The sequence below is a fragment of the Hypanus sabinus genome, chromosome 16 (assembly GCF_030144855.1).
Source record: "Hypanus sabinus isolate sHypSab1 chromosome 16, sHypSab1.hap1, whole genome shotgun sequence".
NCBI lineage: Eukaryota > Metazoa > Chordata > Chondrichthyes > Myliobatiformes > Dasyatidae > Hypanus > Hypanus sabinus.
The window spans coordinates 33,077,930-33,092,197 of NC_082721.1; the positions used below are offsets into that span (position 1 = coordinate 33,077,930).

The 14,268-nt window shown below is 39.1% G+C and overlaps 1 protein-coding gene across 1 annotated transcript in view; it reads right to left on the reverse strand.

The window, feature by feature from the left end:
* The window catches only part of med16 (mediator complex subunit 16), a 28,636-nt gene that overhangs the window by 7,592 nt on the left and 6,776 nt on the right, over positions 1 to 14,268 (reverse strand). The window contains exons 4-10 of the mRNA XM_059991520.1: positions 13,330 to 13,761; positions 12,164 to 12,269; positions 10,036 to 10,188; positions 9,194 to 9,405; positions 8,054 to 8,260; positions 3,759 to 3,969; positions 3,022 to 3,155 (exon numbers count right to left, since the gene is read on the reverse strand). Coding sequence (XP_059847503.1) covers positions 3,022 to 3,155; positions 3,759 to 3,969; positions 8,054 to 8,260; positions 9,194 to 9,405; positions 10,036 to 10,188; positions 12,164 to 12,269; positions 13,330 to 13,761 — 1,455 coding nt within the window. The remainder of the gene's footprint in view (positions 1 to 3,021; positions 3,156 to 3,758; positions 3,970 to 8,053; positions 8,261 to 9,193; positions 9,406 to 10,035; positions 10,189 to 12,163; positions 12,270 to 13,329; positions 13,762 to 14,268) is intronic.

The following is a 14,268-nucleotide window of genomic DNA, read 5'->3' on the forward strand; positions in this document are numbered from 1 at the left end:
GATCTCGGCTTTTACCTGTACCAACTACTCTTTTCAACATTTTGTCCTTTTAGCTTTTCCATTCACAACATCCAGGGAGCAAAATAGTCCCATTAGGTGAAGCAATTCTTCCAATCTCGTGTGATGCATTTGATGCCCATAAATATGATCTCTTCTACATTAGAGAAACTCAGCCCAGACTTGGTGTCCACCTTACAGAGTGTCTGGAGCAATGACTCTGAATTTCTATTTAACTGTTACTTTAGTCACTACCCCAGTCTGACCTGTTAATGATCAATTACATTTTTATAATGTGGCCCAGTGTGCGCTTCCATCAGGACATGCGGCAACCCTGTGAACGCTACGTGTGTAGAATTCAATGATTTCAGGTAACTAGTTTTCTTTTTATGAATCAGAACTGTCCAATTCTACTATAGGTCATCCATCTATAGTATGGATCCATGGGAGACTGCAACATGTGACCTTGTGGTATGAGGGCCTAGTCCATGCCACAGCTAAATCTTCCTGCCAAGGAACCAGGGACTGGGTGTGACATCTATAATATTTTCCTCTCTTCTCTCAAAGAACCTGACCTGCTTGCTATTTCCTGGAGTTCTGGATTTCATGGCTCTTTGAGAGTCCTTTGTTTTCTCTCAATTTACTTCATTAACCTAGCAACTGTATGCCTTCACCAATGGTCATGGTGATCCTGGCCTTACCTTATCAGAGATATCCCTTTATTCTATCCATTCCTCCCTTGCTCTCTCAGCAACTTAAAGCAAACAAGTTTCCTCTTGCTCTGAGCTCCAACAAAGGGCTTCAGAATAAGGGGTTATCCAGATATGACAGAGGTGACAGAATCATTTCTCTGAGGATATTTATTGTAACTCTCTATCCTTGGACTATGGACCCCGTGTTTTTGAAATGTATTCAGGGTGATGGAATACATTTTTGGACCTTTTGAAAATCAAGAGTTCTGAAGATTGAGCAGAAAAATGCATTTGAGGCCAAGAGCAGATTGGCCATGACATAATGAATTACTCTGCAGGCTCAAAGGGGATATGGTCTATTCCTGCACTTGTATGGTTTTTTCACTGACATCTTATAGAATTCAAGCAACATAGGAGCTAAAACAAATGCCATGCAATAAATTATAGAAGGTGCTTGGTTTATTATGCTGCTTACTGTAAATTTCGGTGTATAAACTGAGAATTTGGCCCTAAATTTTGGTCCTAAAATTAAGGGGTCGGCTTATAAGAGGATGCCAACTTTGGAAAAGCAAATACACGGAAGACAGGTCGTATTTATTGGCTGTTTTTGAGTCAAATTTGTTCCACTGTCAACGCATGAATTCTTTGAAAGGTTTGTTTAAACTCGCATCTCATGGCTGGAGAACGGACGTCAAACCACCGGGGATGACTGCAATGTCCGTATTTTCAGCTTTCAATGCTGCTTTTGTCTCATCTGACAAGTACGCTTTGAATATGTTCCAGACAAGTAGTGACTTTTCCTTCCTGAAATCTTCGGGATGTTGACGCCACACTTCTTTAACCCACTTCAAGCAATCCTCTTCGTCCATCCAACAGCGTTCTTGAATGTAAACAACACCCCGTGGGAATCTTCTGAGCAATCTTTGATTTTTGTCTCAACCCTATTCATGTCTATTCATAAATCAGGTGCACCAACTTCGCATAGCTTTGAAAATTTCACTGACCTCACGGTGTTTTTCGTCCCATTTTAATGCTTGAACTCGAATCATTTCTCTGGTAACAATGTATCCAGATGATCGCTGGTGATTCAACCACTCTAAAACTTTTTCTTCCAGTTCTGGCCAAGGGGATGTTTTCCTGCGGTTTGCACATTTCGTCTTTGGCATTTCTCTCAGCGTGTCCTCTGCCTTTCTCCATCCTCTCACTTGTTTTTCGTTTACACTAAACTCCTTAGCAGCTGCAGAATTATTCGTTCCTTTAGTAAAATCAACAACCTTCAGCTTAAAGCTAGCATCATATCGCATTTGTTTTAATTTTTTGTACATGGTGGCCGCAAACTCAATACTGACTACACGTACTGATCCCGTCACCGTGTTATGTTTTCACAAGATTACAATGGGTGCTAAATGGTTTCACGGGGGTTACATTTCAGAGGAATCTTTACCATTGGGAACCTAATCCAAAACTTCCCTGCCTGATTTATTTACGTATTAAGAATTTGCTTATAACACTCTACAATGTGTAGGCCTGTTTTCTTAGCAGGTACTGGTTCATAAAATTTTCAAGTTCCGGATCCAGCAAAGCTGAGTATGCCAGCATGCCAGATCTTGTGATCTTTTTTGGTTAAATCAAAAACCTCTACAAAAGGGGTCAGTTTATACAAAGGTAACATGAAAAAGTCACTTTTTTAACCTTGAAAGTGGTGGGGGGGGGGCGAGGGGGGGTCAGCTTATACACCGGAAATTACAGTACTTTCCTCTGTACTATATTTGCTGTCAAGAAGGTTAACATTTCTCTAAAGAATGTCCTCTCCCAATAAGAGGGGATAAATATTTTATCCAGTGGATTCACCAGACCTTTTAAAACAGAGTAAAAGTATGACAAAAAAAGCAAAGGGGCATAAGATTTGGAATAGAGTAAAAGTATGGATACTGTGGGTGAAATTAATACAGAATCTATTACAGAATGTACTTCAACATCTTACGAATAAATCACATAGTTTGACACAATCACAGTTATACTTTCAAATGGTTAGTACAGGCCATTTCCTTTGTAATGGTAATGCAAAATTGTTGGAATGTGGGCTTAGATCTTAAAACCACTCAATTGTGTGAAAAGAGATTTAAGAGTGAGCATCTCGCAAACTGTAATAGCTCTACAATATCAATGGTGATAGACTGAAAAAATGTCATCAACTTCAAAAGCCATTTGATGTACTCATTCTTTAAAGGGAATGACATCCATAGAGCTTGGAGAAAACATCTCAATCTTGTTACACATACATGTACCCACTTTAGTTAAAAAGGAAATTCAGAAGCATGCTATTACTCACCTGATTGGGCAGACTAGCCAAGAGATACAGTACAAAGTCTCCAACCCACTGAATGAGCTGCTGCAGAGACTGCAACACCCAAGCATCCAGAACAAACTCTTCAGTTTTTAAATTTATCATAACCTTATCAATATCTGAAAGAAAGCACCAGTTACATTCTTTAAACAACTTGACACATAGAAAACATTACTCGAAAACTGTTTTAAGTTCAAAATTCAACAATAATAACCAGTTAAAGGTTAGCATCTGTTGATACTCCCATCTAAAATGTTTTACTCTGGCCACCAAAACAATAAAAGGCAATATTGAGACTGCATAAATCCTAGACATCCAAATTTGAAAATTAAAAAATGCATAATGGGAAAAACATGGTGTACAAATTTTATAAAAATACATTACTTACAACTGTAAAAAAAAACACCACATGCACCAACCATTGCTCTCCCAGCAGGAAATTTTAACAGGACCTGAAAACTGTGCGGCACTTTAAATGATAAAAAAATCCCAGCTGCGCAGCAACAAAGGCTGTGTGTGTGGGAGCTTTTCAATTACTGTGTAGCCACGCACCCACGCAACTTAGAGGGAACAGTGATTGCTTGAATGTTGAAAAAAGCTTGACAATAATTTCTGCATTTAAGAATGCCCACAATCTGTCTGAAGAACACTTCATTTGAAGAATTGGAAGGCTTTTATCAGCCATTAAGTATTTGGTCCACACGCACAAATTGGGTACGTACCAGTGTCAGTGTTCTTACAGCAGATTTCAGTCAGTCGCTCTCCAGGGCTTTTATCTGGCGTGTTTAGCAAGTGTGGTCGAAGAAGTGATTTAAGTGTGGAACCGATTGCAATCAACAACAGCTTTGCATGGAAATCACAGGCTCTTGCCAGTGTATTTGTTGACAGCTTGCACAAAGATGCTTTCATAGCCACTATTCGTGTGGCTAGAACCTCAATAAAGGGAAAGATAGAAAGTAAATTAAACATGTGCACACAAAACACAGTTGAGACCTCAAGGGTGGACGCAATAGATGGTGCAAAACTACAGCTTTTCCATGTCATTAATCAAGGCAAATAGGATGACATTGAGGATTTTGGACTGGGCCAGATACCAGATCATATAAAATGCATTGTTGAACTACCACTTGACATGCAAAGAAGCATTCAGTAGATCTAAAGAATAGTCATTTCTCAAGAAGAGCTTTAAAAACAATGTGGAAGCAGCAGTTTGTACTTGTACACTATATATGGGGCCTTCAACCACCTCAGGATGGGTTGGTGGGGTGGGGGAAGATGACACCTCCTGTCGGTGCTGCCCTCTGTTGTCTGCTCCATGGAAGAACAAGCTGGACCAGGACAACACCCAATGTACTATCAATTGCCATTCAGGGAATTAGGCTATACTTCTTGTAACTGTATGTTCTTCTGCTATTATACTCACATGTGTTATGTGCTGGCGGTAACATGTTTTGCACTTTTTGCCCACAGGAATGCTGTTTTGTCTTGCTATATTCATGTATTGTTGAATGATAATTAAAATTGAACTTAAAATTATAGGCCCACTGCGTATCTAAAATTCTCACTAAGGCAATTAGATCCTTCTTATTTACTCCACCCAAACATAACAATTTTAAATGTTCAGGATTGCTAGCTTTGCTGAATGGATTACCTCACCTGCCACCTCAGATCCCTCCAGTCCACAGCTAAATCAATTTATTCCACATCTCTGACCAACCTACTCCAGCACATTAACACACACATCTACAAGACAATGTGGAAAAATGGCCAAAGTCCATGAAAAGCAAATCAAATTGAATCTGGCATTACAGTCCAATCAGTCTATTTCCAATCAGTACACTACCAACCACCAATTAAGTAATGGAAGGTGTTATCAATAGTGCTAGCATACTGATCACTTGCTCACCCATGCTCAGTTTGAGTTTCACCAGAATTGTTCAACTCCACTTACTTATTTAATATTTTGAACAAGAATGAAGTGAAGAGGCAAAACTGACTGCTGTTGATATCAAGGGAGGTTCTGAATGCCATCAAAGAGCCCTGGAAAAACTAAAGTCAATGGAGATCAAGGGATGGTTGTGGATTTGGAGTTTACCAGGATGGCACTGCAGCAATTACATACCCAATAGTACCATGGGAGCATAATCATCAGAAGGACTTCAGCAGTTCAAGGCAATGGCTTACCAACGCCTCCCAAAGGAAGATGGGTCTGGGCAATATATAGAGGCCTTGCCAGTGATCCCCCTCGACCCTTTACAAAATAAGTCAAGCTTATTTATCTTTTCCGATAGCTAATCCCTTCTGCATTCCTGCCACAACACTGTTGGACTAGCAACACCCATAAAATACCAGAACTCCTTCAACAGCATCTCTCTAAATCTGTGTCATCTACCAGATACTCGGCAATTTTTCCTTCCAATTCACACATCACCGCAACTTGGAAATACATTTCCTTCATCATTCATGTCAGAATCCTTGAATTCCTACCCAACTCTGAGAACACCTTTGCAGAGCTTAGTAGATCATGGCAGCAAGCTCATTTTATTTTAAAACTTGCATTGCTAATGATGCCAATAAACACACATGTGCAGAGTCTGCTGCGAGTAATGGATATTGCAACCTAAAGTACAGATGGCTTGCAGTTTCTCATCTGACCAAATAACCCCAGACTAAAACTTGCATGATTACAGCAGAGATTGTAATACTTGTATCATAAATGGACAGTTTGGAAATTGTGCTCCCTTCTCTTTCCTTCAGGCTGCTGAAGGCAATTCTTGCCCATGAATTTGATGCTCTGTAGGAAACAATGATGCTGCTTGTTCTGTTCATTTAGTAAGAGTTTCCACTGGTCAGGTTCAATTCCAAATAGCTCATATATTGCTAGCAAAAACATAGTGACATAAATATGTCTATTTTATGGCATGAGTCATGTCTTCATAAATCAGGAGTACAGGAGTTGGAATGTTATGTTGATGATGTACAATATGCAGATAGGCCCAAATCTGGAATACTGTGCAATTTTGGTTACCTAGCTGCAGGAAGAATGTTAATAAGATTGAAAGATTACTGAAAGGATATTATAAGGATATTGTCGGAACTTAAGGACCAGAGCTAAAGGAAAGGTTGAATAGGTTAGGACTTCATTCCCTGGTGAGAATTGAATTGACTTTATTTCTTAATTCCTTTATATGAGTAGTAAAAATCTTAGTTTTGTCTCTGTCTAAATGTGCAATCAGTCATGCACAGTAGACTCTCCTTATCCACAGATTCCACCAACCACAAATCGTGAAAACCTGGAAGTGCTCTTCCAGCACTTGTTCAAGCATGTACAGATTTTTTTTTACTTGTCATTATTCCCTAGAAAATGCAGTATAACAACTATTTTACATAGCATTTACATTGTATTCGGTATTATAAGTAATCTAGAGATGATTTAAAGTATACAGGACGATGTTCATGAGTTATCATGCATCGGGATCGAAAAAATTGTAAGTTCTCTTACAAGTTCTCTTAAGTCAGAACAGGTACATCCGGTATTATTTAGCGTCAGTTAGTCAAACGTTTGTCTTAGTATATAGTATATACCTTTCTATGCATATAAAACATTTAAGAACATATGTTTCAGCACTGGGCTCAGGAACAGAAGTTCTCAGGACTCAGGACAGATCGCTCCCGAGTGCACCCTCCACCGTGCCAGGTTGATGTGGAGGATCAAAAACCCAAAACCCAATAATTAACCAATTGCGTTGCTTAGTAATAATTGTAGCTTTCATCGGGGCAGGGCCTTTCTCACTTTATCCATTAAAATTGTTCCAATCGTCGACCGACATAGCTTAATGTTTTTCCAATGACTGATGGCGTTTTACCTCTTTCCAATTGCTCTATTATTTCCACTTTATTTTCAATCGTGGTCGAGATTATTTTTGTGAACAGTAACACTGTGGATTTAGATCTCTGCTGCTGGGTCCTAATGTCCACCGCACTGAGACAGGTTAAATAAGGTCTGAGGCTCTGCTGGGTCCTAAGGTCCACCACATTGAGACACGTTGAATAAGGGACTTGGGAATCCATGAATCTTGGTATCCGCGAGGGGTCCTGGAACCAATCCCCCGCGGATAAGGAGGGCCGATTGTACAACAAATAGAACAGTCAATGTAACATAGAAATACACTCAAATCAGCACGAGTTAATCAGTCTGATGGCCTGGTGGAAGAAGCTGTCCTGGAGCCAGTTGGTCCTGGCTTTTATGCTGCAGTACCGTTTCCCGGAAGGTAGCAGCTGGAATAGATTGTGGTTGGGGTGACTCGGGCCCCCAGTGATCCTTCAGACCCCTTTCTCACACCTGTCTTTGTAACTGTCCTGAAGTTCACAACTACAGATGTGCTGGGCTGTCCATACCAGTCACTGTAGAGTCCTGCGATTAAGGGAGGTACAGTTCCCATACCAGGTAGTGACGCAGCCAGTCAGGATGCTCTCAAATGTGACCCTGTAGAAAGTTCGTAGGATTTGGGGGCCCATATCAAACTTCCTCAACCGTCTTGAGTCGGTGAATGCAGGAAGATTTGATAGAGTTATACAAAATTATGAGGGGTATAGATAGGGGAAAAAGGCTGCTTGCATTTACCCTAAGGTTGGCTGAGACTGGAGGTTATAAGTTAAGGATGAAAGATGAAGTACTTGAGGGGAACCTGAGGGAGAACTTCATTCGGAGGATGGTGCAAGTGTTGAACGAGCTGCCAGAAGAAGTGGTGGATGTAGGTTCGGTTGTAACGTTTAGGAGAAGTTGGAATAAATACATGGAAGGGAGGGGTAGGGAGAGCTATGTTTCAGATGTTGGTTGATTGGACTAAGCAAAATAACATCTTGGCTTAGACTACATGGGCCAAAGGGCCTATTTCTGTTCTGTGGTGCTCAGTTTACATTACAGGAGTAATTACCAAAAAAAAGTAAACTTCCCAAAAATGAGCAGACATCACAGACCCAAACTGCATACCTTACCACTCTACTGAACTCTTACCTGTTGCAAAGCCTGATTCTGACGTGTATATTCCTCATGTAGCTTCTCTACTAGGTTTTGCACCATGTTAGGCTGTACATGTAAAAGGATATCCCACCAGTCATAACCAGTCACCATAGAGTATTCCAATAGGAAAAGGAGATGACGCAGTGAGGTGTTCATGTCTAATGTGTGACCCATTGAAGGAGAGATTCTTAGCATGCTCAGCTACGAGGGAATAAGAAGAACATCAACTTTCAAGATTTCACCAAGAACGTAAAATTGCACTTCAAAAAAAAAATTGCATTATATTACATAGAAACTAATTAGTACTTGCAGAGATTGGTTGTGTTGAAATTGCAATAAATTTTAAGTAACATAAATATTCAAACTGTAAAGAAGATAATAAAAGACACCTATCAGTTGGAGATCTTTTAAAATTCATTTCAGGAAAATGGATGATGCCAGAAATTCCACATATATACACAACCCCATATCACCCATGAACCGAGAAGCAGTTAATAATTAACCATATATGTGGGCTCAATGCCATGTACGAGGATGGCAACTTCTTTCACTAAAGGTCACTAATAAACCAGATGTTTGTTAAAAATTACAATATGGTATTTGCAAGGTTTCAGTTGCTGAAATTAATTTATTTCAGATTTATTGAACTACTTGGAAGTTAAATTCTGCAGCAGCCATGAACTCAACACCCTGAATAATCTGTCCAAATCTCTGGCTGCTCTTCCAGTAATTTACATTACTGCAAAAATGTTACTGGCCTAATTCCTAGCACAGCGTATTTGGAAGAAATTTCCTAACTCAGACTCCTTAGAGGGAAGTAGGGGAGGATGGAACGGGGAGGAAGTGGAGAGTGTTGGGAGACCAGTAACACTCAAGTAGTGACATTTTCCAAGCAAACCATATTTAAGCAGTTAATCTATCCCAACCCCAAAGTTACTTTATTTACAAGCTGCTTGATACAAGAAAATCTGTTCAAATGCAGAAGGAAAATTGAATATAAACATGGAAACAGTCCATAACTGATGTGTGGGAAGAAATATTTTTGTTGTGTTTCAGCATTTCATGTGCAATTACTGAACTTCAGAAACTGAAATATCTCTTTAGATATTGATCATAATTCAACAGTATTTTCACCTTTCCTTGGCTGTCTATTCCTACTAGTGCCAATGAAGTCCAGGATAGCTGCAGAGCTTTGAAGTGCACAGAAGATGCAGTTGTGCGCTGGCGTTTAATAGACTGGTCATCCGTTGACCGTTGGGAGGGCATGTTGTAGAAGACTCCCATAGTTTGTAGTGAAAGCCTGTGAACAATGTGAATAGTTCCATCATGGAATGCTAGTGCAAGGCCTGGAAATAGGAAGGAAAGTGGAATTTAGTCAATTCTCCACAACAAACACAAATACATTTTCATGACCCACTTATCACAACTATAGTTGGTGTTTATTATGCATAATGTTTACTTAAGTCAATATATTGGGTAAACAGTGAGCAACCGCATTAAGCAATTATGAGATAGATGTTATGAAAATAAACTATAAAGTAACTCCATATAAGAACTGTAAACTCATTAATGGTAGAGATAAAAGAAACATGACAATGGTGTATCCCTTCTACTGTGATGCAAGGAACCATTTAAAGATTTTCTTCTCAATAGTGCTTTGCATTAGAATATGTTCTCCAAATCAACCAGGAAGTCAGATCAATAAGGAGAGTAGTAATGAAGCCAACACAAATTCTAACTTGTCATTTGTTTATTGATTAAAACTTCCAAAATAGAATTACTTTGAGTGCCCAGACTAGCATCCCATCCAAATCAAAGATAATTCAATTTACATGGTCCTCTTGCACAGACATTGAAATCAAATACAACTTATCAATGAAGTAAATCCCTAAACGAGATCTTTCATAAGGATCTACACTGGATAATATTAAGAAAACTTTGTTTTCGTTTTGGACCATGCAAGTTGTAATACTAACCAAGGCCTGGAAAGAATTTGGTGTCTGTTGCCACCTTTAGGTCAGTGCTGGTAAGTGAGATGGGAAGTTTGGGTAAAGCCACAGCTGTTACACGATCCAGATCATTGGTTGCAGATAGAATCCTCCATTTGAGGATGCTTGGCTGTTTATCACCTGGGCGAGTAAGAAAACAGTAGAGTGAATAGAAAACTAATGAAAGGTATGTTACCTTCAATAGCAATTTAGGAGCAAAATAAATATTTTACCATAATGAATTATTGATCCATTTCATCGAACAATTTTACTTCTTAAAAATTTCTCTACATTTCTTGCAATGATTTATGTACAAGGATTCCAGGCCCCTCAGAACACCAGCACCTTTCAATAATTCATTTAAAACAGAAGAATAACTTCAGAATACTAAACTGGAAAGCAATGAAAATTATTGAAGTGAAGGCTTATAACTAATTAATTCAGTAACTGTCATAAACTCTATCGCCTTTAGTCTTCAGGTATGATAAAACTGAAATATAACAGAATCATAAACACAAAGATACAAGTCAATCTATTGAGTCTGCTTTCAAAAATACTAGATTCTGAGCAGAATAGTTCATAAGTCAAAACTTCCATCACGTTACTCTAATTAGGCCTGAATCATTAAAACTGGCAAATACAAGACAGTGAAAAACAACTGGTTATAATGAAAGGGCAGAGTTTAAGAATCACTTGTATCAAATGTTACATAATTAGTAAAAAAAAACAAATCAGATTTGTAAGATTTTTTTTTACATAAATCACTGCAAGTTACAGCAAAAAATACATTAACGCTCATTGTAAGAGGATTCAAAGTGCAAGAGTTGGCACCTGACCCTGAGGGATTTGCAAAAGCAGTGCAATGAAGGTTCACCAAAATGTTTCCTGGGATGGCAGGAAAGATTAAACACACTCTGTCTATGCTCTCTAGAAATTAGAATAATAGATATACAACATTTTTAAGGGTTTGACAGGCTAGGGGCTTCTCTTGACTGGGTTCTGGTACCAGAAGCCCAAAGTTTGGCCATTCCCTGTGGAGCTAAGAAGTAACTTCTTCACCCAATGGGTAATGAATCTTTGAAATTCATAAAGCAAGTATGCTATGAGGTCTCAATGATTAAGTGTAATATTACATTCAGAAATTCATCTTACTTCAGGGTCTAATTGACTTTAGAAGTTTAGGATTTAATTCCATAATTTCCTCATCTGAGGAAAGACATTCTTGACATAGAGGGAGTACAGAGAAGGTTCACCAGATTGATTCCTGGGATGGCAGGACTTTCATATGAAGAAAGACTGGATCAACTAGGCTTATACTCACTGGAGTTTAGAGGATTGAGGGGGGGATCTTATTGAAACATATAAAATTCTAAAGAGATTGGACAGGCTAGATGCAGGAAGATTGTTTGCGATGTTGGGGAAGTCCAGAACTAGGGGTCACAGTTTAAGGATAAAGGGGAAGCCTTTTAGGACCGAGATGAGGAAAAACTTCTTCACACAGAGAGTGGTGAATCTGTGGAATTCTCTGCCACAGGAAACATTTGAGGCCAGTTCACTGGCTATATTTAAGAGGAAGTTAGATATGGCCCTCATGGCTAAAGGGATCGGGGGGATGGAGAGAAAGCAGGTACAGGGTTCTGAATTGGATGATCAACCATGATTATACTGAATGGCAGTGCAGCTCGAAGGGCCAAATGGCCTACTCCTGCACCCATTTTCTATGTTTCTATTTAAACTAAACTTTACGATTTTTATTGAAGGGAAAATAACATGCACATTTGATGGCATTTCAATAACCTAATGTCTATCATGAACCATTTAGTCAATACTGACATACAGGCAATAAAATTGAAAGCATGCACAGCTGTAGCTAGTCTATCAAAGGAGATAAAACAGTTTTGAACTCACCATCTGCCTCATAAAGAGCTCACTTCATTCAGTTCATTTATAACACACCATATAGGGCAAAAAGCAAGCCACCAAGACACAGGAAAAAGATGCAAATTTTCTAGTTTATTGATTGCAACTTCTCTGAAACCCTAGTTTAAACCTTAACTCGAATTGTTCGCAATCTGAAATTATATGCCCTGCTTAGAGCAGCAATCTCCGTACTCACCCACTGGGGAAATTGTTTGAAAACTATTGCTTACTGGCAACCCTTCTTTCCGTAACGACCAACATTCTACAATGCTGCCCGTCAGACTGGAAGCACATAGCAACACCTGCAGGAAGTAAGAGTATGGCAGTTACTCATACACTCAGCTATAATGTTCAAACTCTAGACTAATCAAATTTCACCAACCTCAACTCAGAAGTTCACTGCTCATTATCCAGATTAACTTATTATCATAAATCTTATGCTTTCCTATTGTTCTTCAAGCACTGTTTCGAGTGCCACATCATGTCAGCAGGTAGAAGTGAACTGTTCTAGGCTGTTTGCATGTATGTAGTAACTATTGACCTTGAAAGTTCTCATAAAGGAAAATTAATAATAAAAACGTGGCATCCTGCTATCTCAGGAGACTGAAAGCTTGAATGAAAAATATAGATCAATATATGTAGAAAAAGCAAAATAAGCAGAAACAATTAACTTTGGGAGATAATTTATTAACTTGATTATTCATTTATTGTTAAGGACTGCAGCTCCAAAAAATAGAGGATACACAAGCAGGGAGGACTGAAAGAGTGGAGGAGCTTGGTCTCAGATTTGATTAGAATCTTAAAATTCAATGTACTGCAGATAGGAAGTTTATACCATGGAAGGTGAAATGGATAGGTGAATAGAGAACTGGAAGCCCACACATTTTGTACGACAAAACTAACACAATAACTATACGGCACACGCATGCGCACACAATGCTGGAGAAACTCAACAGGCCAGGCAGTATCTATGCAAAAGACTACAGTCCACATTTCAGGCTGAGACCCTTTTGCAGGGCTGGGAACTAGACTGTGATTGTTTAAATGGTATTGACAAGAAGTACAACTGTTTGTATGTTATTAGTTTAGGCAGATTGTGTTTGTCTATTATTGTGACTTAGATGAAGATCAAGCCACATTTTATGAGTAATTAATGCAGAAAACCAAGCAATTACAAAGGGTTCGCGACTGTATGTTTAAATTGAAAAAAACCAGGAACACAGGACAATGCTGCCACCTCAAAAATCAGGCAAACCACCAAAATTAATGATTTCAAAAGGGAACTATTTATGCCTACACATAGGTGGTATTTAGAAGTGGCTGCAGAGCCATTTAATGAATATGGCAACACTGACATCTTACCTGCTCAGAGGTTTCTCTTGTTAAAAATTTCAGGTGAGTGACAACGGGGTATTTCTCCTTTCGAGCAACGTCAGTCGTACAGCGCATGAAGAGCGAGGGAAGCAATTCAGTATCAATTTTGCACTTCTCATTAACAACACTCACGCAGACTTTATAAAACTGAACAGGTGATGAGCTGCTGCCGTCTGATGTGGTCACCACAATGTTTCCACCACCAGTGAATGCAATGTCTGCTAGCGCAACTCTGCTCCTCAGCCGCGATAAGCTTTCTGTAGCAGTGAGAACTTGTCCACTGGGTTTCAATAATGACACAGTCACTAGACCACTAATGGTTACAGCGATCCAACCTTCCATTGGTTTTCCTCCAAAGAGCGTCAAGGACGGGGAGAATTTCACCCGCGAAAATTTCTCGCCAAAATTGGTTACTCCAGACTGATTGACAGGGAAATAAAACAGAAAAACATGTCATCTCTAATTCTGTTAAACCACTTGTAAAGATAACTGTGATAAAAAATACTAATCAGCACAGAAAATAAAATTAAAATTGTAATGCTGTGCCAAGTCAAGTAATTGGACAGCAACACATTTTGTTTATTAAACACAAGAGCAGTAAAAATGCTCTAAAAAGCCCGGGTAGATCAAATTAGCTTGGCACACCATCCAGTAATTTAAAATGGTTTTGTGGCTGTAAATTAAAAGAGCCTGTGAAGTTGGCCAGTTTATTATTTGGACCATATTATTTATAATCACCGCAACTGTAAAATCAGATGCAAGAAATGCATCTGCATTTTAGTTTCCATTTATTCCAGATCCAATAAACCCACCAACCCACACATCTTTGGGGTGTGAGAGAAATCAGAACTCCCGGGGAAATTCACGTGGTCAGAGGGAGGACATGTAAACTCCACTCCGATAACGCCAGAGATCAGAATCAAACTC